This window comes from Salmo salar, chromosome 21, assembly GCF_965601325.2.
Source record: "Salmo salar chromosome 21, fSalSal1, whole genome shotgun sequence".
NCBI classification, from domain to species: Eukaryota; Metazoa; Chordata; class Actinopteri; order Salmoniformes; family Salmonidae; genus Salmo; species Salmo salar.
In genome coordinates this window covers 38,225,546-38,252,775 of record NC_138311.1, presented here as the reverse complement: position 1 = coordinate 38,252,775, position 27,230 = coordinate 38,225,546, and the positions used below count along the sequence as shown (strand labels likewise).

The 27,230-nt window shown below is 47.9% G+C and overlaps 1 protein-coding gene across 1 annotated transcript in view; it reads left to right on the top strand.

The window, feature by feature from the left end:
* The window catches only part of LOC106582203 (receptor tyrosine-protein kinase erbB-4), a gene marked incomplete at its 5' end in the record, with an annotated part of 240,979 nt that overhangs the window by 52,822 nt on the left and 160,927 nt on the right, over positions 1-27,230 (top strand). The window contains 3 exons of the mRNA XM_045704751.2: positions 2,544-2,609; positions 16,344-16,462; positions 19,566-19,707. Coding sequence (XP_045560707.2) covers positions 2,544-2,609; positions 16,344-16,462; positions 19,566-19,707 — 327 coding nt within the window. The remainder of the gene's footprint in view (positions 1-2,543; positions 2,610-16,343; positions 16,463-19,565; positions 19,708-27,230) is intronic.

The window sequence follows — 27,230 nt, the reverse complement described above, 5'->3', positions numbered from 1 at the left end:
GTGTGGATTATAAAAAGACTTGCTTGGTATATGTTTTCCAGTTTCTTGAAATACTTTGCAAATGCAAACTATTCAAAACTGAAATTGTCATACTGGTCCCCCGTGGGAATCAAACTCACAACCCTAACATTGCAAGCGCCATACTCATATCATCCCAAAACACTTGATGTCTCAATGTACTCAGTTACTGTATTGGTCATTGTTTTTTCTCATGGTGATGGAAAGTCTACAGGTACAAACCTAGATGACCAATCTATTTACAATACAGTCATGTACAGTACATTTACATGAAGTAAGGATGGTAAATTAATACTGCACAAAAAGTGGTTGTTTTCCATGTTATTTGATCAAGAAATGTAATTTGATGTAGATGTTTTGTGTCTTTGCCCACAACTTTGCACCTTTTGATGTAAATGTTTGAGGACAGGGTTTTGTTCTTTCTGCATCCCATTAGAATGAAAATAACAGAGAAAGGGTCAGGTCAACAACTCTTACAATTCCAACTATTAAATCCTGTAAGATACTGTTCTTAATTATACAACTACCTTTCTTGCTGAACATTTTTTTTTGCCCGCGCTACAGACGTCTATATCGGTCCGCAAATACTAGTAAAGGCCCAGTGCACTACTTTTGTGAAAACGTAAAAAAAAAAAAAAAAATACATATTTATATTAATGTATTTGTTTTATTCACATTTTTCACCTTATAGAATCCATGCCCTGATGAGTTGAGGCTGTTCTGAGGGCATACGGGGGGAGGGGGGGTGCATCTCAATATTAGGAAGGTGTTCTTAATGTTTGGTTACTTCAGTATATTATGTTGCTTTTCCTTCATTCTATATGTATTACATGTGTTTAGTTTTTATTCATGACTAGCTGTACTAGTGCAACCTCTGAAGCATACTTCAAACCCAATTTACAGCATTGATGAGGTATCAGTCTCTATTGCATTCCCTCCATCGGTCTCACTCAGTACTTTTGATCGTTTGACTCTCTGTCCTGCACGAACGCAAGCATGCACACACACACACACACACACACACACACACACACACACACACACACACACACACACACACACACACACACACACACACACACACACACACACACACACACACACACACACACACACACACACACACACACACACACACCACACACACTACACACCATGCCAAAGTTCAAGGAGGTCTGGAAACTTGTAATCCATTTAAGACTATAGTCTCCATATTCTTGGAGCAGTTTTTCTTTTGTTTTGTTTCTGTTTTCATTGGCTCTTCAAAACAAGAAAGACATTTCAAATCCACCCCCGATCAATTCACATATATTTCCCTCTACCTCTCAATGCTACACCCATAGTCATTTCGTTTTGACTTTTTAACCTTCAGCTTTCACTTTTTGTTAAGAATTGGTGAAACATGATGATGTGGAGAGAAAGAGTGTGATAGTTTTACTCAAGGTCAGGGGGAAAGAATGGAGATAGTAAGACCTTGGACACTAAAGCCTGGTTATGACTCTTTCACCTGCTTTTCATGGTTTAGCTAGAAACCAAAGAAAACTCTGTGTGGGCTCAGGTATACATATGTTATCGTTGTCCCCATCTCCCAAGCTTACCCAATTATCATATAGGTAGGGAGTGAGGGAGGGAGGGAGGGAGCAAGGAAGTGAGGGAGGGAGGGAAGGGTAGCAAAGGGCAGTAGATGGAGAGTCAGAGAGTGTCAGGGATAGATGGAGAGAGGCAGGGATGAGAGAGGGAGAGGGGAAGGGAAGGGAGAGGATGTAGATAGAAATGTCAGAGAGAAAGTGTCAGCCTTCAATGTAATTGGTCTTAACTGAACTGGAACACCCCACTCCAGCACTCATCCTGCCTCACACTGCAATTACCAGGCAGTCAATTAAGCCCTCCAAAACACAGCTAGCACTAATATAACAGCAGAGTGTCTAGCTAGTTGCTACTGCTGCTGTCTCTCTCTCCACTGCAGCAGTCGTTAATGAGAGAACACACTGTAGTTCATTAAAGGTAGACTCAGCTTCTCCACTGTTTTGGTCCCGTGGCTACCACGCTGAAACAGCCCGTGCACATGTGCAGAACCCGTGAACATGCGCAGATACTGTGTGTGGCTGTGTGAGAGGGAAGTCTTACATCTCGCTCATCTCGATATCTCTGGTGCTACTCGTGGCAGCGTCAAACTGTCTACCTTTAAGGAAACTAAACAGTAGAGTACATTGTGTCACTCTGTTGCAATCATCATAGCCGTATCAGATATTACCTGGTGCTTGGTAAAGAATCTAATAAGATGATAGTGATTACGATGATTATAGCATGTCTAACATTATCTCTCTGCAAACAACTCTTGTTTTAGGTCAAATGTTTTTACCCGTCTTGAAACACCATGAACGAAAGAGACTCACTTTGGGTTTTGTAAAATGCCTGTTATTACCAGGTTCTTGGTAGAGAAGTGTGTTAAATTGGTGATGTTTTCGTATCATGGATGTGTGTGTACTTGGTGTAACAGTATACGTTCATGTTCTTGTACACAGGCCAGAAGTGTCACAAATCCTGTAACGGTCGCTGTTGGGGCCCCAAGGAGGACCAGTGTCAAAGCTGTGAGTATCCTATAGTCAGTCAGTCTCAAATGTCATATTATCTCTATATACAGTGTTGTTACGATGTGCAAATAGTTCAAGTACAAAAGAGAAAATAAATAAACATAAATGTGGGTTGTATTTATAATGGTGTTTGTCCTTCACTGGTTGCCCTTTTCTTGTGACAACAGGTCACACATCTTGCTGCTGTGGTGGCACACTGTGGTATTTCACCCTGTAGATATATGGGAGTTTATCAAAAATGAATTTGTTTTATAATTATTTGTGGGTCTCTGTAATCTGAGGGAAATATGTCTCTAATATGGTCATACATTTGCCAGGAGGTTAGGAAGTGCAGCTCAGTTTCCAACTCATTTTGCACACTAATTTCTTTCACTGAGGAAATGTAAGTCTGCTTTAATGATAATGCAGAGGATTTTCCCAACATTGCTGTTTACGCATATCCCACGATAGTTATTGGGGTCAAATTTGTCTCTCTGTCTCGCTCTTTCTCTGTCCCCCTCTCTGTCTCTCTCCCTCTCTCCCTCTCTCTGTCTCTCTCTCTCTCTCTCTCTCAATTCAATTCAAGGGCTTTATTGGCATGGGAAACATATGAAACAAGTGAAGTACATAATAAACAAAAGTGAAATAAACAATAGAAATGAACAGTAAACATTACACTCACAGAAGTTCCAAAAGAATAAAGACATTTAAAATGTCATATTATGTCTATATACAGTGTTGTAACGATGTGCAAATAGTTAAAAATAAATAAGCATAAATATGGGTTATCTCTCTCTCTCTCTCTCTCTCTCTCTCTCTCTCTCTCTCTCTCACACACACACATGCTTCTCACCCCCGACAGGCAGCACAGGAGTGCACTTTAAGCATAATGACCTATGGTCCTGCGGCCATGCCACATACTCTCTCTCTCTCTCTCTCTCTCTCTCTGTCTCTCTCTATCCCTCCCTCTCTATAGCTCTCTCTCTCTCTCTCTCTCTCTCTCTCTCTCTCTCTCTCTCTCTCTCTCTCTATAGCTCTCTCTCTCTATAGCTCTCTCTCTCTCTCTCTCTCTCTCTCTATAGCTCTCCCAGTTGTCTCCTCCTCCAGCCCTAGCTCCCGCCCCATCCCGCCCTCTTCCAAGATGCCAGATTCTAAATCCTCTCCTCGTCAGGCTTAAACGACTGTGATTTCCCCTGCCACCTACTCCACTGGTTGCCCTGCTTTAAGTCAAACTGACGAACAACACAAAGTCAGTTGCCTCAGCTGTGAGCCAGTATTAGGCTAGCTGTGTTGTGTGAAGGTGTGAAAGGTAACCTGGGTCAGCTGTGCTCTGTCTGCCTGGGCTGACACGCACACACACACAACCACTCACTCACACTCACACACACACACCACACACACACACACACACACACACACACACACACACACACACACACACACACACACACACACACACACACACACACACACACACACTCCACTCACTCACTCACACACACACACACACACACACACACACACACACACACACACACACACACACACACACACACACACACACACACACACACACACACACACACACACACACACACACACACACACACACACAGCAGCACACTGCATGGGGCTAAGGGTAGCACAGCAGATAGCTTGTTTGATCTACTGCTACTGTATCATGTGTCTAATATGTCTCCTGCTGTGTTTTAGTGGGACCCTCTCTTTTGTGGACAAGCACAGAATTAAGAAGATAGTGATAAGTGATACACACACACACACTAAGTCCCTCTCTAACAGGAGACGGTGTTGCTGTAACAGTCCTGTAGTAAAACACCATTAGGGTTGAGTTGAAGAACTACATCTGTAACTTATCTGTCTCTAATGAATCACTCTCATCACTCTCAGTACTGCTGCCTCAGCCTGCTGCCTCAGTACTGCTGCCTCAGCCTGCTGCCTCAGTACTGCTGCCTCAGTACTGCTGCCTCAGCCTGCTGTCTGTCTGTCTGTCTCTCTGTAACCCAGGCCCCACATATGCTTGTATCACTGTACTGAGCATGTCTCTCATTTCTCTCCATCTGTGATATTCTCTCTCTTTATTTCCCTGATATCTCTCTCCCAGTGTCATTACTGTAGGCATATGTATCTCTATCCCCTCATACCCTCTCTTTCTTTCTGTCATTTTACTATCTTTCCATCACACGCATTCTCTCCATCTCTCTCTCTGTTCTCTGTTTTCTCTCTCTCTTTCTCGCTCTCTTTCTGATACAGCATCCCTTTCCTCCATCCCTCTTGCACCATCCCTTTCCCTCCATCCCTCTTGCGCCATCCCTTTCCCTCCATCCCTCTTGCTCCATCCCTCTTTGCTCCATCCCTCTTGCTGCATCCCTCTTTGCTCCATCCCTCTTTGCTCCATCCCTCTCTCTCCTTCCCTCTCCCTCTAAATCACAGCTGGCACCTTAATTGGGGAGGACGGGCTCATAGTAATGGCTGGAATGGAATCCATGGAATGGTGTCGAACATATCAAACACATTGTTTCAATGTGTTTTATACCATTCCAATCACTCCAATCCAGTCATTATTATGACCTGTCCTCCCCTCATCAGCCTCCTGTGCGTCATCCCTCTCCCTCTATCCCTCTTCCTCTATTACTCAATCCCTCTCCCTCGATCCCTCTCCCTCATCCCTCTCCCTCCATCCCTCTCCCTCGATTCCTCTTCCTCATCCCTCTCCCTCATCCCTCTCCCTCGATTCCTCTCCCTCATTCCTCTCCCTCCATCCTTCCATCCCTCTCCCTCGATGCCTCTCCCTCATCCCTCTCACTCCATCCCTTTCCCTCCCTCCCTCCCTCCCTCCCTCCCTCCCTCCCTCCCTCCCTCCCTCCCTCCCTCCCTCCCTCCCTCCCTCCCTCCCTCCCTCCCTCCCTCATCTCCCTCCCTCATCTCCCTCCCTCTCCCTCCATCCCTCTCCCTCCATCCCTCTCCCTCTACTCGTGACAATTGCGCCGTAAGAAATGGCAGCAGTTTTACGGGCGCCAACCAATTGTGCTATTATGTGTTATTTTTTGCGTTATTTGTAACTTATTTTGTACATAATGTTTCTGCCACCATATCTTATGTCAAAAAAGAGCTTCTGGATATCAGGACAGCGATCACTCACCTCGGATTAGACAAAGATTTTTTCTTCAACGAGCAAGAAGCACAGGATGTACTGTGAACACCGGACAAGGCCTTCATCCCCGTTATTGGCAAGAGAAAGAGACGCAGGTACAGAGGACACAGAGCGGGGCGCCTCGTAAGGATCCGGAGAAGGCGAGTGGGAAAGCTGCCATTACCGTCAATATTACTCGCCAACGTACAATTATTGGACAATAAATTAGACGAGGTACGATCACGAATATCCTACCAACAGGACATCAAAAACTGTAATATCTTATGTTTCACGGAATCATGGCTGGATGATGACATGGATCTTCAGCTAGCAGGATATACGCTGCACCGGCTAGACAGAACAGCACACGCCGGTAAGATGGGGGGGGGGGGGTCGGTGCATATTTGTAAACAACAGCTGGTGCACAAAATCTAAGGAAGAAAGTCTCTAGATTTTGTTTGCCTGAAATAAAGTATCTTATGATAAACTGCAGACCACACTATTTGCCAAGAGTTTTCATCTATACTTTTATGGCTGTTTATTTACCACCACAGACGGACGCTGGCACTACGACAGCACTCAGTCAGCTGTAGAAGGAAATAAGCAAACAGGAAACCGCTCACCCAGAGGTGGCCCTCTTAGTGGCTGGAGACTTTAATGTGGGGAAATTTAAATCAGAATTACCTAATTTCAATCAGCATGTTAAATGCGCAACCAGAGGGAAAATAATTATATATCACCTGTACTCCACACACAGAGATGCTTACAAAGCTCTCCCTCGCCCTCCATTTGGTAAATCTGACCACAATTCTATCCTCCTGATTCCTGCTTACAAGCAAAAATTAAAGCAGGAAGCACCAGTGACTTGGTCTATAAAATGTGGTCAGATGAAGCAGATGCTAAACTACAGGACTGTTTTGCTAGCACAGACTGGAATATGTTCCGGGATTCTTCCGATGGCATTGAGGAGTACACCACATCAGTCACTGGCTTTATCAATAAGTGCATCGAGGACGTCGTCCCCACAGTACATACCCCAACCAGAAGCCATGGATTACAGGCAATATTCGCACTGAGCTAAAGGGTAGAGCTTCTGCTTTCAAGGTGCGGGACTCTAACATGGAAGCTTATAAGAAATCAACAAACCATCAAACAGGCAAAGCGCCAATACAGGGCTAAGATTGAATCATACTACACCGGTTCCAACACTCATCTTATGTGGCAGGGCTTGCAAACTATTACAGACTACAAAGGGAAGCACAGCCTGCCCAGTGACACGAGCCTACCAGATGAGCTAAATCACTTCAATGCTCGCTTCGAGGCAAGCAACACTGAGGCATGCATGAGAGCATCAGCTGTTCCGGACGACTGTGTGATCACGCTCTCTCCGTAGCCGACGTGAGTAAGACCTTTAAACAGGTCAACATTCACAAGGACTGTGGGGCCAGACGGATTACTAGGACGTGTGCTCCGGGCATGTGCTGACCAACTGGCAGGCATCTTCACTGACATTTTCAATATGTCCCTGATTGAGTCTCTAATACCAACATGTTTCAAGCAGACCACCATAATCCCTGTGCCCAAGAACACTAATGCAACCTGCCTAAATTACTACAGACCCGTAGCACTCACGTCCGTAGCCATGAAGTGCTTTGAAAGGCTGGTAATGGCTCACATCGACACCATTATCCCAGAAACCCTAGCCCCCCAACCCCTCTTTTACAAACTACCTCAATTAGCCCGTATAACCGGTGCCCCCGCACATTGGCTACCCAGACTATCTGCATTGTGTCCCGCCACCCACCACCCGCCAACCCCTCTTTTACGATACCGCTACTCTCTGTTTATAATTTACATATATGCATAGTCACTTTAACCATATCTACATGTACATTCTACCTCAATCAGCCCGACCAACCGGTACCTGTATATAGCCTCGCTATTGTTATTGTTCACTGTCTTTTTACTGTTGGTTTTTATTTCCTTACTTATCTATTGTTCACCTAATACCTATTTTATACTTAACGATTGCACTGTTGGTTAGGGCCTGTAAGAAAGCATTTCACTGTAAGGTCTACACCTGTTGTATTCGGCGCATGTGAAAAATAAACTTTTATTTGATTTGATTATTACTCGATCCCTCTCCCTCCATCCATCTCCCTCTATCCCTCTCTCTCTATTGCTTCATCCCTCTCCCTCCTTCCTGCTCCCTCCATCCCTCTTCCTCTATCCCTCTCCCTCCATCCCTCTCTCTATGCAATCTCTCTCCCTCCCTCCCTCTCCCTCATTCCTAACCTCTCCATCCCTCTCCCTCCATCTCTCTCCCTCATTCTTCTCCCTCTATTGCTCCATCCCTCTCCCTCCGTCCCTCTCCCTCATCCCTCTTCTTCCATTCATCTCCCGAATCCCTCTCCCTGTATCCCTCTCCCTCTATTGATCCATCTCTCTCCCTATCGCTCTCCATCTATACCTCTCCCTCATCCATCACCCTCCATCTCTCTCCCTTCATCTCTCTCCCTCTATTGCTTGATCTCTCTTCCTCCATCTCTCTCCATCTATCTCTCTCCCTCCATCTCCCTCCATCCCTCTCCCTCCACCTCTTTCCCTTCATCTCTCTCCCTCTATTGCTCCATCTCTCTCCCTCCATCCCTCTTCCTCCATCCCGCTCTCTCATCCCTCTCCCTGTATCCCTCTCCCTGTATTGCTCCATCTTTCTCCATCCATCCCTCTCCCTCCGTCTCGCCATCCATCTCTCTCCCTCCATCTCTCTCCCTCCATCCCTCTCCCTCCATCTCTCTCCCTCATCCCTCTCCCTCTATTTCTTTATCCCTCTCCCTCCTTCCCACTCCCTCCATTCCTCTTCCTCATCCCTCCATCCCTCTCTCTCTATTATGCAATCTCTCTCCCTCCATCACTCTTCCTCCATCCCACTCTCTCATCCCTCTCCCTCTATTGCTCATCCCCCTCTCTCTATTACCCGATCCCTTTCCCTCCATCCCTCTCATCCCTCTTCATCCATCCCTCTCACTCATCCCTCTACCTCTCTCTCCATTGCTTCATCCCTCTCCCTACATCCCTCCCTCTCCCTCCATCCCTCTCTCTCTATTGCTCCTTCCCTCTCCCTCCATCCCTCTCCCTCCATCCCTCTTCATCCATCCCTCTCCCTCCATCTCTCTCCCTTCATCTCATTCCATCTATTGCTCCATCTCTCTTCATCTCTCTCATCCATCTTTCTCCCTCCATCCCTCTCATCCATCTCTTTCCCTTCATCTCTCCTCTTCCTATATTGCTCCATCCCTCTCCCGCCATCCCTCTCCCTCCATCCCTTCCTCTCCATCCATCCCACTCTCTCATCTCTCTCCCTCTATCCCTCTCCCTCTATCCCTCTCCCTCTAATGCTCCATCCCTCTCCTTCCATCCCTCTCTCTCCATCCCTCTTCATCCATCCCTCTCACTCATCTCTCTACCTCTATCCCTCTACCTCTCCCTCTATTGCTTCATCCCTCTCTCCATCCCTCTCTCTCTGTTTTGCAATCTCTTTCCCTCCATTCTTCTCCCTCATCCATCTTCTTCCGTTCATCTCCCACATCCCTCTCCCTGTATCCCTCTCCCTCTATTGCTCCATCTCTCTCCCTCATCCCTCTTCCCTCATCCCACTCTCTCATCCCTCTCCCTCCATCCCTCTCCCGCCATCCCTCTCCATCCCTCTTCATCCATCCATCCCTCTCCCTCATCCCTCTCCCTCCATCTCTTTCCATCTATCTCTCTCCCTCATCCCTCTTCCTCCATCCCGCTCTCTCATCCCTCTTTCTCTATCCCTCTCCCTCTATTGCTCCATCCCTCTCCCTTCATCCCTATCCATCTATTACTCAATCCCTCTCCCTCCACTCCTTTCCTTCCATCTCTCTCCCTTCATCTCTCTCTTTCTCTATTGCTCCATCTCTCTCCCTCCATCTCTCCCTCCATCCCTCTCCCTCCATTCCTCTCCCTCCATCTCTCTCCCTTCATCCCTCTTCCTCAATTGTTCCATCCATCTCCCTCCCTCCATCTCTCTCCCTCCATTCCTCTTCCTCCATCCTTCTCCCTCCCTCTTCTTCCATCCCTCTCCCTCATTCCTCTCCCTCCTTCTCTCGCCCTCTATTTCTCCATCTCTCCCTCCAACCCTCTCTATTACTCAATACCTCTCCCACCACTCTTCTCCTTCCATTGCTCTCACTTCATCTCTCTCCCTCTATTTCTCATTCTCTCTCCCTCCATCCCTCTCCCTCCATCCGTCTTTCTCCATCCCTCTTCCTCCATCCCTCTCCCTCATCCTTCTCCCTCTATCCCTTTCTCTCTATTGCTCCACCTCTCTCCCTCCATCCCGCTCCCTCTATTGCTCCATCCCTCTCCCTCCCTTGATCTCCCTCCCTCCATGTCTCTCCCTCCATCCCTATTCCTCCATCCCTCTCCCTCTATCCCTCTCCCTCTATTGCTCAATCTCTCTCCCTCCATCTCTCTCCCTCCGTCCCTCTTCCTCCATCCCTCTTCCTCATCCCTCTCCCTCCATTCCTCTCCCTCCATCCCTCTCCCTCCATCTCTCTCCCTCCATCTCTCTCCCTCTGTCCCTCTTCCTCCATCCCTCTCCCTCAATCTCTCTCCTTCCATCTCTCTCCCTCCATCTCTCTCCCTCTTTCTCATTGAGAGGGCAGAAGGATGCATTACCAGTGTGTGAGAAACAGCTAGATGAAGGCCTCTCAGTATAAGACTCTCGCATCAAGCACTGAATACAGAACGCCTTCATCAATATCAACTGATAGCTACAGCTAGCTGGCTGTGTTATGTCCTGACACACAGGTGACTAAACAGGATCCCTGGACTATGACACACAACAACCACGCACACATGAACGCACATGCGTATTAACACACACTCACTCACATACTCACACACACACACACACACACACACACACACACACACACACACACACACACACACACACACACACACACACACACACACACACACACACACACACACACACACACACACACACACACACACACACACACACACACACACACATACACACACACCCCTCTCCCCAGACTGTCTTAGAGGCAGAGCCTGAGCCCCTCTAGAAACATAGGCAGGAACTCTGCAGCTCCATAAAATCAGACAGCTAGGCAGCGTTGATATAAGATGCAGCGCTGTGACCGATTCTCCTGTCAGCAGCCTGTTCAAATTGAAGACATTCAGCGTACTTTATGAGATTGATTACTTTTTATTTGTAGTGGCTGCCTGGTATTTTTAAGTGGATATTTAAAGGTGTGTGTGTGTGTGTGTTGTGTGTGTGTGTGTGTGTGTGTGTGTGTGTGTGTGTGTGTGTGTGTGTGTGTGTGTGTGTGTGTGTGTGTGTGTCGCTCTTGACGAGGTCATTTGTTTGACAAAATGTCTTTTTGGTAAGTAGGCCATTTAATTTCACTAACGGTAGCGGGTGGCGGGTGTAATGGAATGCAGTGATGGTGCGTTAGCGGGGGTGAAAAGAAAAGGACACAGGGAGGAGGAGGGGAGAGGAGGAGAGAAGGATGGGAGGTGGGATGAGGTGAGGAAGAAGAGAAGAGAGAAGTATAGCAGGGTGGAGAGGAGGAGAGGAGGGTGAGGAGGAGAAGAGTTTAGGAGGGTGGGGAGGAGAGGAGTATAGGAGGGTGAGGAGGAGAGGTGTATAGGAGTGTGAGGAGGAGAGGAGGAGAGAAGGGTGAGGAGGAGAGGAGGGTGAGGAGGAGAGGAGGAGAGGAGGGTGAGGAGGAGAGGAGGGTGAGGAGGAGAGGAGGAGAGGAGGGTGAGGAGGAGAGGAGGAGAGGAGGGTGAGGAGGAGAGGAGGAGAGGAGGGTGAGGAGGAGAGGAGGAGAAGAGGAGATAAGAGGAGGGTGAGGAGGAGACGAGTATAGGAGGGTGAGGAGGAGAGGAGGGTGCGGAGGAGATGAGTTTATGAGGGTAGGGAGGAGAGGAGTATAGGGAGTTGGGGAGAAGAGAAGTATAGGAGGATGAGGAAGAGAGGAGGGTGCGGAGGAGAGGAGTTTAGGAGTGTGAGATGGAGAAGAGGAGAGGAGGACGAGGAGGAAAGGAGGGTGAGGAGGAGAGGAGTATAGGAGGGTGAGGAGGAGAAGAGGAGAGGAGGGTGAGGAGGAGAAGTGTTTAGGAGTGTGAGGAGGAGAAGAGTTTAGGAGTGTGAGGAGGGGAAGAGGAGAGGAGGGTGTGGAGGAGAGGAGTATAGGAGGATGAGGAGGAGCGGAGGAGAGGAGGGTGAGGAGGAGCGGAGGAGAGGAGGGTGCGGAGGAGAGGAGTTTATGAGGGTGGGGAGGAGAGGAGAATAGGGAGTTGGGGAGAAGAGAAGTATAGGAGGATGAGGGGGAGAGGAGAGGAGGGTGCGGAGGAGAGGAGTTTATGAGGGTGAGGAGGAGAGAAGGAGAGGAGGGTGAGGAGGAGAGGAGTTTAGGAAGGTGAAGAGGAGAGGAGTTTAGGAGGGTGGGGAGGAGAGGAGTATGGGAGGGTGAGGAGAGAAGGAGAGGAGGGTGCGGAGGAGAGGAGTTTATGAGGGTGGGGAGGAGAGGAGAGGAGTATAGGGAGTTGGGGAGAAGGGAAGTATAGGAGGATGAGGAGGAGAGGAGGAGAGGAGTTTATGAGGGTGGGGAGGAGAGGAGTATAATAAGGTGAGGAGGAGAGGAGTTTTGGAGGGTGGGGAGGAGAAGAGTATAGGAGGGTGAGGAGGAGTGGAGGAGAGGAGGGTGAGGAGGAGAGGAGGAGAGGAGGGTGCGGAGGAGAGGAGTTTATGAGGGTGGGGAGGAGAGGAGTATAGGGAGTTGGGGAGAAGAGGAGTATAGGAGGATGAGGAGGAGAGGAGTTTAGGAGGATGAGGAGAAGAGGAGGGTGCGAATGACAGGAGTTTACGAGGGTGGGGTGGAGAGGAGTATAATAAGGTGAGGAGGAGAGGAGTTTTGGAGGGTGGGGAGGAGAGGAGGAGAGAAGGGTCAGGAGGAGAGGAGGAGAGGAAGGTGAGGAGGAGAGGAGGAGAGGAGGGTGAGGAGGAGAGGAGGAGAGGAGTGTGAGGAGGAGAAGAGGAGAGAAGGGTGAGGAGGAGAGGAGTATAGGAGGGTGAAGAGGCGAGGAGGAGAGGAGGGTGCGGAGGAGAGGAGTTTAGGAGGGTGAGGAGGAGAGGTGTATAGGAGTGTGAGGAGGAGAGGAGGAGAGAAGGTTGAGGAGGAGAGGAGGAGAGGAGGGTGAGGAGGAGAGGAGGGTGAGGAGGAGAGGAGGAGACGAGAGTGAAGAGAGGAGTTTAGGAGTGTGAGGAGGAGAAGAGGAGAGGAGGGTGAGGAGGAGAGGAGGAGAGGAGGGTGCGGAGGAGAGGAGTTTATGAGGGTAGGGAGGAGAGGAGTATAGGGAGTTGGGGAGAAGAGAAGTATAGGAGGATGAGGAGGAGAGGAGGGTGCGGAGGAGAGGAGTTTAGGAGTGTGAGGAGGAGAAGAGGAGAGGAGGGTGAGGAGGAGAGGAGGAAAGGAGGGTGAGGAGGAGAAGAGGAGACGAGGGTGAGGAGGAGAAGAGTTTAGGAGTGTGAGGAGGAGAAGAGGAGAGGAGGGTGTGGAGGGGAGGAGGAGAGGAGGGGGAGGGGGAGAGGAGTATAGGAGGATGAGGAGGAGCGGAGGAGAGGAGGGTGAGGAGGAGCGGAGGAGAGGAGGGTGCGGAGGAGAGGAGTTTATGAGGGTGGGGAGGAGAGGAGAATAGGGAGTTGGGGAGATGAGAAGTATAGGAGGATGAGGGGGAGAGGAGGGTGAGGAGGAGAGGAGTTTAGGAAGGTGAGGAGGAGAGGAGTTCAGGAGGGTGGGGAGGAGAGGAGTATAGGAGGGTGAGGAGAGGAGGAGAGGAGGGTGCGGAGGAGAGGAGTTTATGAGGGTGGGGAGGAGAGGAGTATAAGGAGGTGGGGAGAAGAGGAGTATAGGAGGATGAGGAGGAGAGGAGGAGAGGAGGATGAGGAGGAGAGGAGGAGAGGAGGGTGCAAAGGAGAGGACTTTATGAGGGTGGGGTGGAGAGGAGTATAATAAGGTGAGGAGGAGAGGAGTTTTGGAGGGTGGGGAGGAGAGGAGTTTAGGAGGGTGAGGAGGAGAGGAGTTTAGGAGGGTGAGGAGGAGAGGAGTTTAGGAAGGTGAGGAGGAGAGGAGAGGAGTTTAGGAAGGTGAGGAGGATGGCGTTTAGGAGGGTGAGGAGGAGAGGAGTTTAGGAAGGTGAGACAGCGAATAGTTTAGGAGGGTGGGGAGAAGAGGAGTTTAGGAGGGTGAGGAGGAGAGGGGTTTAGGAGGGTGTGGAGGAGAAGAGTTTAGGAGGGTGGAAGGAGAGGAGTTTAGGAGGGTGGGGAGAAAGGGAGAGGACTATAGGAGGGTGGGGAGGAAAGGAGAGGAGAATAAGGAGGATGGGGAGGAAAGGAGAGGAGTATAGGAGGGTGGGGAGGAAAGGAGAGTACTATAGGAGGGTGGTGAGGAAAGGAGAGGAGTATAGGAGGGTGAGGAGGAGAGGAGAGGAGTATAGGAGGGTGGGGAGGAAAGGAGAGGAGTATAGGAGGGTGAGGAGGAGAGGAGAGGAGTATAGGAGGGTGGGGAGGAAAGGAGAGGAGTATAGGAGGGTGAGGAGGAGAGGAGAGGAGTATAGGAGGGTGTGGCCGTGGGGGCTTTACTTGCTCTAGCGACTCCTTGTGGTGGGCTGGGTGCCTGCAGGTTGACCTCGGTTATCAGTTAAACATTGTTTCCTCAGAGGCGTTGGTGCGGCTGGCTTCCGGGTTAAGCGGGCGGGTGTTAAGAAGCTCCACCATGACCCCAAGAACTACCACCTCCAACATAGCCATATAATGACTGCAAGAACTACCACCTCCAACATAGCCATACAATGACTGCAAGAACTACCACCTCCAACATAGCCATACAATGACTGCAAGAACTACCACCTCCAACATAGCCATACAATGACTGCAAGAACTACCACCTCCAACATAGCCATACAATGACTGCAAGAACTACCACCTCCAACATAGCCATACAATGACTGCAAGAACTACCACCTCCAACATAGCCATACAATGACTGCAAGAACTACCACCTCCAACATAGCCATACAATGACTGCAAGAACTACCACCTCCAACATAGCCATACAATGACTGCAAGAACTACCACCTCCAACATAGCCATACAATGACTGCAAGAACTACCATCTCCAACATAGCCATACAATGACTGCAAGAACTACCACCTCCACCATAACCCCACCATGACCCCAATTACGAGCACCAGTACATTATGAGCAGCCAACTACGTATCAACCTGAGAGAACAAGAGCTCTTAATGGTTATATGCTGAATATAACTCAATGCACTCAGTAAGACATATTCCACATACACTTACACAAATGGATACATGTATAAATGCTTGGCTATATAAAAGTGTTGCATTGGAATGGACACACACACACACACACACACATATACAAACTGAGAGGTAAAACCTAAGCTTTAGAGCCAGAGTGATTCTAAAAACGGCCTCTGAGGAAGAAATGCTTATCTGTGAAACCTCAGCCAGTTTTCAGTTGTAGCTGTCAGGAAGTGTGCAGTGAGCCAGAGGCATACGGCAGGAGCCAATCAGCACATCAGCCTATATAGCTGGACATGAACAGGACTGGTGAATGGAGCGAAAGGAGAATGGGAAGGGCTGTCTCTCTCTCTCTATCTCTCTCTCTATCGCTTTCTCGCTCTCTCTTCTCTCTTTCTCTCTCTCTCTCTCTCTCTCTGCAGTGGAAGCAGCACATTCAGGAGAGACGTCTGATAGCCATCTCAATCACACTACTGCCACTGATAGATGGGAAACAGAAATATAGCTCCACAGACTGACAGGATGTCATATGAACATAATTTCTCAAAACTATCTAGCATCACCTCAACTCTCGAGTTTCAGCTCTACTCTTTAAGAAAAAAAGGTGCAATCTAGAACATTGAAAGGTTCTTTGGCTGTCCCCATAGGATAACCCTTTGAAAAACCCTTTTTGGTTCCATGTAGAACCATTTGGGGTTCAATGTAGAATCTATTCCACAGAGGGTTCTACATGGAACCCAAAAGGGTTCTACCTGGAACCAAAAATGGTTCTCCTATGGGGACAGCCGAAGAACCCTTTTGGAACCCTTTTTTCTAAGAGTGTACTCTAGCTTGAGCTCTACTCTGTAGCCTCAGCTCAACTCTATGAGCCTGTTTCCTGGACACAGATGAAGCTTCGTCCTATGGACTAAAACACATGGTTAATGGAGAATCCCAATTACAAATGTATTTTTAGTCCAGGGCTAGGTCTAATCTGTGTCTGGGAAACTTGCCCCATGTGTGCTCTCTGAAGCCCCTTGAAAGGCCAATGTGTGTTTTGTATTTCTGCCAATAAAAATGACTTGTCTAGTCTTCATTCAGCAGATTTGTAAAACTATTTTAATCTATGAAGCATCACTTATATGGATGCTCTTTCTCTCAAGCACTCCGTTTGTGCCATCTGTAATGGGAACGTGTTATATTGTGGTCGTCTGTTGTCTATCTGCAGTGACTAAGACTGTGTGTGCTGAGCAGTGTGACGGTCGCTGTTTCGGACCCTGGGTTAGTAACTGCTGCCATCGCGAGTGTGCAGGGGGATGCTCCGGACCCAAGGACACAGACTGCTTTGTAAGTACACACACACACACACTTCATAAAGCCTATCATCACAAAATACAAAACCCTCCTTCCAATCACCTGTTTCCATGGTGAATATTTTCAAACCGCCATAGAGTTTTTGATTATAGACCAGCTTGTCTATTTCTTTCTTTGCTCTTCTTTTCTCTTTGTACATCAGAGCTTTTATCTTAACTGTGACCTTTTGTGTGAATGTGAGGTTACTTCCATCAGGGGCTATTCATACTTCCATAGAGAAGGTGCTCCTGACACACAATCTCCCTGTTTAAATCGTTTACATCTCAAATGGCACCCTATTCCCTAAATAGTGAACTGCATTGTGCCAATGGGCCCTGGTCAAATGTAGTGTGCTAAATAGGGAACATGGTGCTATTTGGGACACAGACATTGTTCTTTGTGGGAAAGATACCGTTAAAATCTAATTTTCTCCCACAAAGCCTTGTGTTAAATATAAAACCATTGCTGTGCCCACCTCCCCGTCCTCCTGATCCTTTGTTAATCTCTCTCTCTCTCTCTCTCTCTCTCTTTCGCTCTCTTTCGAGCTCTCTCTCGTTCCCTCTTTATCTGTCGATTTATCCTGGCTTGATCAAACTTCTTTCCAGAGTTTATTGTATTATGTTTCATGTTGAGCTACCCTTTCTGTTTCATTAGATATTGTGAGTATATCTCTATTGATATTACACCTCTCTCTCTCTCTCTGTGCTGCTTTAATTGCAATTGCACTTTTGGATAAATGGACACTTCTGACTGGAAAAACAGCCTGGATTAAACTCCAGTGATGTGTCCCAAATGACACGCTGTCCCCTTTATAGTGCACTACCTTTGACCATAGCCAAAGGTAGTGACCATGGGGGGGGGGGGGGGGGGCAATACAAATAGTCCGGGTAGCCATTTGATTAGCTGTTCAGGAGTCTTATGGCTTGGGGGTAGAAGCTGTTATGAAGCCTTTTGGACTTAGACTTGGCACTCCGGTACCACTTACCTTGCGGTAGCAGAGAGTGGCTGGAGTCATTGACCATTCCTCTGACATCGCCTGGTATAGAGGTCCTGGATGGCAGGAAGCTTGGCCCCAGTGATGTACTGGGCTATACTCACTACCCTCTGTAGTGTCTTGCGGTTGGAGGCCGAGCAGTTGCCATACCAGGCAGTGATGCAACCAGTCAGGATGCTCTCGATGGTGCAGCTATGGAACTTTTTGAGAATCTGAGGTGCCAAATCTTTTCAGTCTCCTGAAGGGGAATAGGCTTTGTCGTGCCCCCTTCACGACTGTCCTGGTGTGTTTGGACCATGATATTTTGTTGGTGATGTGGACACCAAGGAACTTGAAGCTCTCAACCTGCTCCATTACAGCCCCGTCAATGAGAATGGGGGCATGCTCGGTCCTCCTTTTCCTGTAGTCCACAATCATCTCCTTTGTCTTGATCACATTGAGGGAGAGGTTGTTATCCTGGCACCACACGGCCAGGTCTCTGAACTCCGTCCATTAGTCTGTCTCATCGTTGTCTGTGAGCAGGCCTACCACTGGTGTGTCGTTGGCAAACTTAATGATGATGTTAGAGTTGTGCCTGGCCGTGCAGTCATGAGTGAACAGGGAGTACAGGAGGGGACTGAACATGCACCCCTGAGGGGCCCCCGTGTTGAGGATCAGGGTGGCAGATGTGTTGTTACCTACCCGTACCACCTGGGGGCGGCCAGTCAGGAAATCCAGGATCCAGTTGCAGAGGGAGGTGTTTAGTCCCAGGGTCCTTAGCTTAGTGATGAGCTTTGAGGTCACTATGTTGTTCAACGCTGAGCTGTAGTCAATTAACAGCATTCTCACGTAGGTGTTCCTTTTGTCCAGGTGGGAAAGGGCAGTGTACTTGTTAATTTTGACCTGTTTAAAGGTTTTACTCACATCGGCTACAGAGAGCGTGATCACACAGTTGTCCGGAACAGCTGATGCTCTCATGCTTCAATGTTGCTTGCCTCGAAGAAAGCATAGAAGTAATGTAGCTCATCTGGTAGGCTTGTGTCACTGGGCAGCTCGCGGCTGTGCTTCCCTTTGTAGTCCGTAATAGTTTTAAAGCACTGCCACATCCGACGAGCGTCGGAGCCGTTGTAGTATGATTCAATCTTAGTCCTGTATTGAAGCTTTGCCTGTTTGATGGTTCGTCGGCGGGCATAGCGGGATTTATTATAAGTGTCCTGGTTAGAGTTCCGCTCCTTGAAAGCGTCAGTTCTACCCTGTAATCCATGGCTTCTGGTTGGGGTATGTACGTATGGTCACTGTGGCGACGAGGTCATCAATGCACTTATTGACGAAGCCAGTGACTGATGTCGTGTACTCTTCAATGCCATCAGCCTGACTAACCGGCGTCTGTATGTAGCCTCGCTAGCTTTTATAGCCTCGCTACTGTATATAGCCTGTCTTTTTACTATTGTTTTATTTCTTTACTTACCTATTCTTCACCTAATACCTTTTTTGCACTATTGGTTAGAGCCTGTAAGTAAGCATTTCACTGTAAGGTCTACACCTGTTGTATTCGGCGCACATGATAAATAAACTTTGATTTGATTTGAAGAATCCCAGAATATTTTCCGGTCTGTGCTAGGAAAACAGTCCTGTAGCTTAGCATCTCCGTTATCTGACAACTTCTGTATTGAGCGAGTCACTGGTGCTTCCTGCTTTAGTTTTAGCTTGTAAGCAGGAATCAGGAGGATAGAGTTATGGTCAGATTTGCCAAATGGAGGGCGAGGGAGAGCTTTGTACGCGTCTCTGTGTGTGGAGTAAAGGTGCTTATCAATTGCTAATTACTCACTAAGTCTATGTGTGTGTTTTAGTATGTTTGTGTTTACAGCTACATAGCAATTAAGTGATAATGTGCTTGCTTGGAGAGCCTAGGGCTCCCAGTGATGATAAGAAGCTTAATGACTGTTATTTAGCTGCATACTGCTGTGTGGACTGTGTTTCCTTGACCACCCAGCACTAGTGTGTGTGTGTGATGATGTGTGTGTGTGTTTGTGTATGTGTGTGCCTGTGTGTACGTTCACCTGTGTACGCTTGTGGTGTGTGTCCGTCTGCGTGTGTGCATGTGTGTGTGTGTTTTGTCCACAGGCGTGCACCAACTTCAACGACAGCGGGGCGTGTGTGACCCAGTGCCCCCAGCCCTTTGTGTACAACCCTACCACCTTCCAGCTGGAAAGCAACCCCAGAGCCAAGTACACCTATGGTGCCTTCTGCGTCAAGAAGTGCCCACGTAAGGAATGACACACACACACACACACACACACACACACACACACACACACACACACACACACACACACACACACACACACACACACACACACACACACACACACACACACACACACACACACACACACACACACACACAACATACACCCATACTTTTGTGAAATAAGGGGACATAAAACAAAACGGTGAAATAAGAATACACACACATGCTACATACATACACACACGCATGACTGCATGTATGCACGCATGACTGGAATTCGCTAAGCGTCTACTAAACAACATACATTATTATATATTATACACACACCATACACACCATTCTAGTTTGTTCATATATTAGCAAATTAGAACGTTTTGCTTTCATGTTTTACAAGTGGATTTTGCTCTTCATTCGTGTTGTAGCCTTTTTCAACCATTCCACAAACTCTAGTTTTGGCAAGTCGGTTAGGACATCTACTTTGTGCATGACACAAGTAATATTTCCAACAATTGTTTACAGACAGATTATTTCATTTACAAATCACTGTATCACAATTTCAGTGGGTCAGAAGTTTACATACACTAAGTTGACTGTGCCTTTAAACAGCTTGGAAAATTCCAGAAAATGATGTCATGGCTTTAGAAGCTTCTGATAGGCTAGAGCAATATCGTTGATCATCATCTGCCGTATTCTTATCGGCAGACTCAACAGCCTTGGTTTCTCAAATGACTGCCTCGCCTGGTTCACCAACTACTTCTCCGATAGAGTTCAGTGTGTCAAATCGGAGGGCCTGTTGTCCTGACCTCTGGCAGTCTCTATGGGCGGTACCACAGGGTTCAATTCTCGGGCCGACTCTTTTCTCTGTATATATCAATGATATTGCTCTTGCTGCGGGTGATTCCTTGATCCACCTCTACGCAGACACCAATCTGTATACATCTGGCCCTTCGTTGGACACTGTGTTAACAAACCTCCAAACGTCCTTCAATGCCATACAACACTCCTTCCGTGGCCTCCAACTGCTCTTAAACACTAGTAAAACTAAATGTGTGCTCTTCAACTGATCGCTGCTGCACCCACCCACTCGACTAGCATCACTACTCTGGATGGTTCTGACTTAGAATATGTGGACAACTACAAATACCTAGATGTCTGGCTATACTGTAAACTCTCCTTCCAGACTCATATTAAGCATCTCCAATCCAAAATTAAATCTAGAATCGGCTTCTTATTTCGCAACAAAGCCTCCTTCACTCACGCTGCCAAACATACCCTCGTAAAACTGACTATCCTACCGATCCTCGACTTCGGCGATGTCACTTACAAAATAGCTTCCAACACTCAACTCAGCAAACTGGATGCAGTCTATCACAGTGCCATCCGTTTTGTCACCAAATCCCCATATACCACCCATCACTGCGACCTGTATGCTCTTGTCGGCTGGCCCTCGCTACATATTCGTCGCCAGACACACTGGCTCCAGGTCATCTATAACTCTTTGCTAGGTAAAGCTCCGCCTTATCTCAACTCACTGGTCACCATAACAACACCCACCCATAGCACGCTCTCCAGCAGGTATATTTCACTGGTCATCCCCAAAGCCAACACCTCTTTTGGCCGCCTTTCCTTCCAGTTCTCTGTTGCCAATTACTGTAACGAATTGCAAAAATCACTGAAGTTGGAGACTTATATCTCCCTCACTAACTTTAAGCATCAGCTATCTGAGCAGCTTACCGATCGCTGCAGCTGTACACAGCCCATCTGTAAATAGCCCATCTAACTAACTACCTCATCCCCATATTGTTTTATTTACTTTTTTTTACATTTACATTTTACATTTTAGTCATTTAGCAGACGCTCTTATCCAGAGCGACTTACAAATTGGTGCATTCACCTTATAATATCCAGTGGAACAACCACTTTACAATAGTGCATCTAAATCTTTTAAGGGGGGGGTTAGAAGGATTACTTTATCCTATCCCAGGTATTCCTTGAAGAGGTGGGGTTTCAGGTGTCTCCGGAAGGTGGTGATTGACTCCGCTGTCCTGGCGTCGTGAGGGAGCTTGTTCCACCATTGGGGTGCCAGAGCAGCGAACAGTTTTGACTGGGCTGAGCGGGAACTGTGCTTCCTCAGAGGTAGGAAGGCGAGCAGGCCAGAGGTGGATGAACGGAGTGCCCTCGTTTGGGTGTAGGGCCTGATCAGAGCCTGAAGGTACGGAGGTGCCGTTCCCCTCACAGCTCCGTAGGCAAGCACCATGGTCTTGTAGCGGATGCGAGCTTCGACTGGAAGCCAGTGGAGAGAGCGGAGGAGCGGGGTGACGTGAGAGAACTTGGGAAGGTTGAACACCAGACGGGCTGCGGCGTTCTGGATGAGTTGTAGGGGTTTAATGGCACAGGCAGGGAGCCCAGCCAACAGCGAGTTGCAATAATCCAGACGGGAGATGACAAGTGCCTGGATTAGGACCTGCGCCGCTTCCTGTGTGAGGCAGGGTCGTACTCTGCGAATGTTGTAGAGCATGAACCTACAGGATCGGGTCACCGCCTTGATGTTGGTGGAGAACGACAGGGTGTTGTCCAGGGTCACGCCAAGGCTCTTAGCACTCTGGGAGGAGGACACAATGGAGTTGTCAACCGTGATGGCGAGATCATGGAACGGGCAGTCCTTCCCCGGGAGGAAGAGCAGCTCCGTCTTGCCGAGGTTCAGCTTGAGGTGGTGATCCGTCATCCACACTGATATGTCTGCCAGACATGCAGAGATGCGATTCGCCACCTGGTTGTCAGAAGGGGGAAAGGAGAAGATTAATTGTGTGTCATCTGCATAGCAATGATATGAGAGACCATGTGAGGATATGACAGAGCCAAGTGACTTGGTGTATAGCGAGAATAGGAGTGGGCCAAGAACAGAGCCCTGGGGGACACCAGTGGTGAGAGCACGTGGTGCGGAGACAGATTCTCGCCACGCCACCTGGTAGGAGCGACCTGTCAGGTAGGACGCAATCCAAGCGTGCGCGGTGCCGGAGATGCCCAGCTCGGAGAGGGTGGAGAGGAGGATCTGATGGTTCACGGTATCAAAGGCAGCAGATAGGTCTAGAAGGATGAGAGCAGAGGAGAGAGAGTTAGCTTTAGCAGTGCGGAGAGCCTCCGTGACACAGAGAAGAGCAGTCTCAGTTGAATGCCCAGTCTTGAAACCTGACTGATTAGGATCAAGAAGGTCATTCTGAGAGAGATAGCAAGAGAGCTGGCCAAGGACGGCGCGTTCAAGAGTTTTGGAGAGAAAGGAAAGAAGGGATACTGGTCTGTAGTTGTTGACATCGGAGGGATCGAGTGTAGGTTTTTTCAGAAGGGGTGCAACTCTCACTCTCTTGAAGACGGAAGGGACGTAGCCAGCGGTCAAGGATGAGTTGATGAGCGAGGTGAGGTAGGGGAGAAGGTCTCCGGAAATGGTCTGGAGAAGAGAGGAGGGGATAGGGTCAAGTGGGCAGGTTGTTGGGCGGCCGGCCGTCACAAGACGCGAGATTTCATCTGGAGAGAGAGGGGAGAAAGAGGTCAAAGCACAGGGTAGGGCAGTGTGAGCAGGACCAGCAGTGTCGTTTGACTTAGCAAACGAGGATCGGATGTCGTCAACCTTCTTTTCAAAATGGTTGACGAAGTCATCCGCAGAGAGGGAGGAGGGGGGGGGGGGGGGGGAGGAGGATTCAGGAGGGAGGAGAAGGTAGCAAAGAGCTTCCTAGGGTTAGAGGCAGATGCTTGGAGTTTAGAGTGGTAGAAAGTGGCTTTAGCAGCAGAGACAGAAGAGGAAAATGTAGAGAGGAGGGAGTGAAAGGATGCCAGGTCCGCAGGGAGGCGAGTTTTCCTCCATTTCCGCTCAGCTGCCCGGAGCCCTGTTCTGTGAGCTCGCAGTGAGTCGTCGAGCCACGGAGCAGGAGGGGAGGACCGAGCCGGCCTGGAGGATAGGGGACAGAGGAAATCAAAGGATGCAGAGAGGGAGGAGAGGAGGGTTGAGGAGGCAGAATCAGGAGTTAGGTTGGAGAAGGTTTGAGCAGAGGGAAGAGATGATAGGATGGAAGAGGAGAGAGTAGCGGGAGAGAGAGAGCGAAGGTTGGGACGGCGCAATACCATCCGAGTAGGGGGAGAGTGAGAAGTGTTGGATGAGAGCGAGAGGGAAAAGGATACAAGGTAGTGGTCGGAGACTTGGAGGGGAGTTGCAATGAGATTAGTGGAAGAACAGCATCTAGTAAAGATGAGGTCAAGCGTATTGCCTGCCTTGTGAGTAGGGGGGGAAGGTGAGAGGGTGAGGTCGAAAGAGGAGAGGAGTGGAAAGAAGGAGGCAGAGAGGAATGAGTCGAAGGTAGACGTGGGGAGGTTAAAGTCACCCAGAACTGTGAGAGGTGAGCCATCCTCAGGAAAGGAACTTATCAAGGCGTCAAGCTCATTGATGAACTCTCCAAGGGAACCTGGAGGGCGATAAATGATAAGGATGTTAAGCTTGAAAGGGCTGGTAACTGTGACAGCATGGAATTCAAATGAGGAGATAGACAGATGGGTCAGGGGAGAAAGAGAGAATGTCCACTTGGGAGAGATGAGGATTCCAGTGCCACCACCCCGCTGGCTCGATGCTCTAGGGGTATGCGAGAACACGTAGTCAGACGAGGAGAGAGCAGTAGGAGTAGCAGTGTTATCTGTGGTAATCCATGTTTCCGTCAGCGCCAGGAAGTCTAGGGACTGGAGGGTAGCATAGGCTGAGATGAACTCAGCCTTGTTGGCCGCAGACCGGCAGTTCCAGAGGCTGCCGGAGACCTGGAACTCCACGTGGGTCGTGCGCGCTGGGACCACCAGGTTAGAGTGGCAGCGGCCACGCGGTGTGGAGCGTTTGTATGGCCTGTGCAGAGGAGAGAGAACAGGGATAGACAGACACATAGTAGACAAGCTACAGAAGAGGCTACGCTAATGCAAATGAGATTGGAATGACAAGTGGACTACACGTCTCGAATGTTCAGGAAGTTAAGCTTACGTTGCAAAAATGTTATTGACTAAAATGATACAGTACTGCTGGCTGGTGGAGTAGGCTAGCTAGCAGTGGCTGCGTTGTTGACTTTGAACGTGTAGCTGGCTAGGTAACCTCGGTAGTTTCAGTACTACACCTTGTCATGATACAAAGCAATTTTGTAGCTAGCTAGCTAACATAACACTAATCAAGACGTTCCTTGTAGTGTATTTAGTTTCAACAATGCTGCTCGTCGGTAATAGTTGGCTGGGTTAGGAAAAATGGCGTCGCGGGGGACGGAAATAGCTGGCTAGCTAACCTCGATGGCTGGCTAGCTAACAATTATCAAGCTATGACAAAGACAACTAAGTAGCTAGCTAGGTAACACTGCACTAGTCAAATCGTTCCGTTGTAAAGTATTAGTATCTACAGCGCTGCTAGTCGGTAACGGTTGGCTAGCTGGCAGTGGGTTAATGATGACTAGGTGTGTTGAGTAAGTCTGGCGCCGCGTCGCGGCTGGCTAGCTCACCTCGATAATACTCAAACTCAAACTACACAATTATCTTAGATACAGAGACAGCAAAGACAACTATGTAGCTGGCTAACTAACACTAACACCACACTAATCAAGTCGTTACGTTGTAATGTAATAGTTTCTGCGGTGCTGCTAGTCGGTAGAAGTTGGCTAGCTAACAGTGATGACTACACCAGTATTTCTACTTGCACATCATCATCTGCACATCCATCACTCCAGTGTTATTGTAATTACTTCGCTACTATGGCCTATTTATTGCCTTACCTCCTTACTCCATTTGCACACACTGTATATAGATGTTTCTATTGTGTTATTGACTATACTTTTGTTTATCCCACGTGTAACTCTGTGTTGTTGTTTTTTGTCGCACTGCTTTGCTTTATCTTTGCCAGGTCGCAGTTGTAAATGAGAACTTGTTCTCAACTGGCCTAACTGGCCAAATAAAGGTGAAATAAAAAATAAAATAAAAAAAGTCAATTGGAGGTGTATCTGTGGATGTATTTCAAGGCCTACCTTCAAAATCTGTGCCTCTTTGCTTGACATCATGGGAAAATCAAAAGAAATCAGCCAAGACCTCAGAAAAAAATGGTAGACTTCCACAAGCCTGGTTCATCCTTGGGAGCAATTTCCAAACGCCTGAACGTATTACGTTCATCTGTACAAACAATAGTACGCAAGATTAAACACCATGGGACCACGCAGCCGTCATACCACTCAGGAAGGAGAGGCGTTCTGTCTCCTAGAGCTGAAGGTAATTTGGTGCGAAAAGTGCAAATCAATCCCAGAACAACAGCAAAGGACCTTGTGAAGATGCTGGAGGAAACAGGAACAAAAGTATATATATCCTCGGTAAAACGAGTCCTATATCGACATAACCTGAAATGCCGCTCAGCAAGGAATGAGTCACTGCTCCAAAACCGCCATAAAAAAGCCAGACCGCGGTTTGCAACTGTACATGGAGACAAAGATCGTACTTTTTGGAGAAATGTCCTCTGGTCTGATGAAACAAAAATAGAACTGTTTTACCATAATGACCATCGTTACATTTGGAGGAAAAAGGGGGAGGCTTGCAAGCCAAAGAACACCATCCCAATCATGAAGCACGCAAATGGCTCTTCCAAATGGACAAGCATACTTCCAAAATTGTGGCAAAATGGCTTAAGGACAACTAAGTCAAGGTATTGGAGTGGCCATTACAAAGCCCTGACCTCAATCCCATAGAACATTTGTGGGCAGAACTGAAAAACCGTGTGCGAGCAAGGAGGCCTACAAACCTGACTCAGTTACACCAGCTCTGTCAGGAGGAATGGGCCAAAATTCACCCAACTTATTGTGGGAAGCTTGTGGAAGGCTACCTGAAACGTTTGACCCAAGTTAAACAATTTAAAGGCAATGCTACCAAATACTAATTGAGTGTATTGAAACTTCTGACCCACTGGGAATGTGATGAAAGAAATAAAAGCTGAAATAAATCATTATCTCTACTATTATTCTGACATTTCACATTCTAAAAATAAAGTGGTGATCCTAACTGACATAATACAGGGAATTTTTACTAGGATTAAATATCAGGAATTGTGAAAAACTGAGTTTAAATGTGTTTGGCAAAGGTGTATGTTAACTTCGGACTTCAGCTTTATATAGCCTTATATAGATTTTTGGCTAATTTCCTATCATCCCAATCCTGACTCTCGTCTTGCTTGAAAATCCCTATCTTTATTCTGTAATCCATAGGTTGCGTTCTCAAAGCACGTCTCGGCTATGCATGTCAAAATACCGCTATAACTTTTCTCCCGCATCTCTGCGCTGTTAGGTATTGCTGCCCATGTGAGAGCTTTGGTAGAGAATGTGACATCAACAAACAATATATATTTTTAAACACAGTTGGTCCCCGTTAAGATACCTTGATTTTTAAACAATTTCCTCTTTTCGTCCCTGTTATTCATGAGCTTATCTGTTATCTGTATAACCATCAACTTTATTTTGCCACATGGGAGATATTCTGTCGTGAGTTGGACA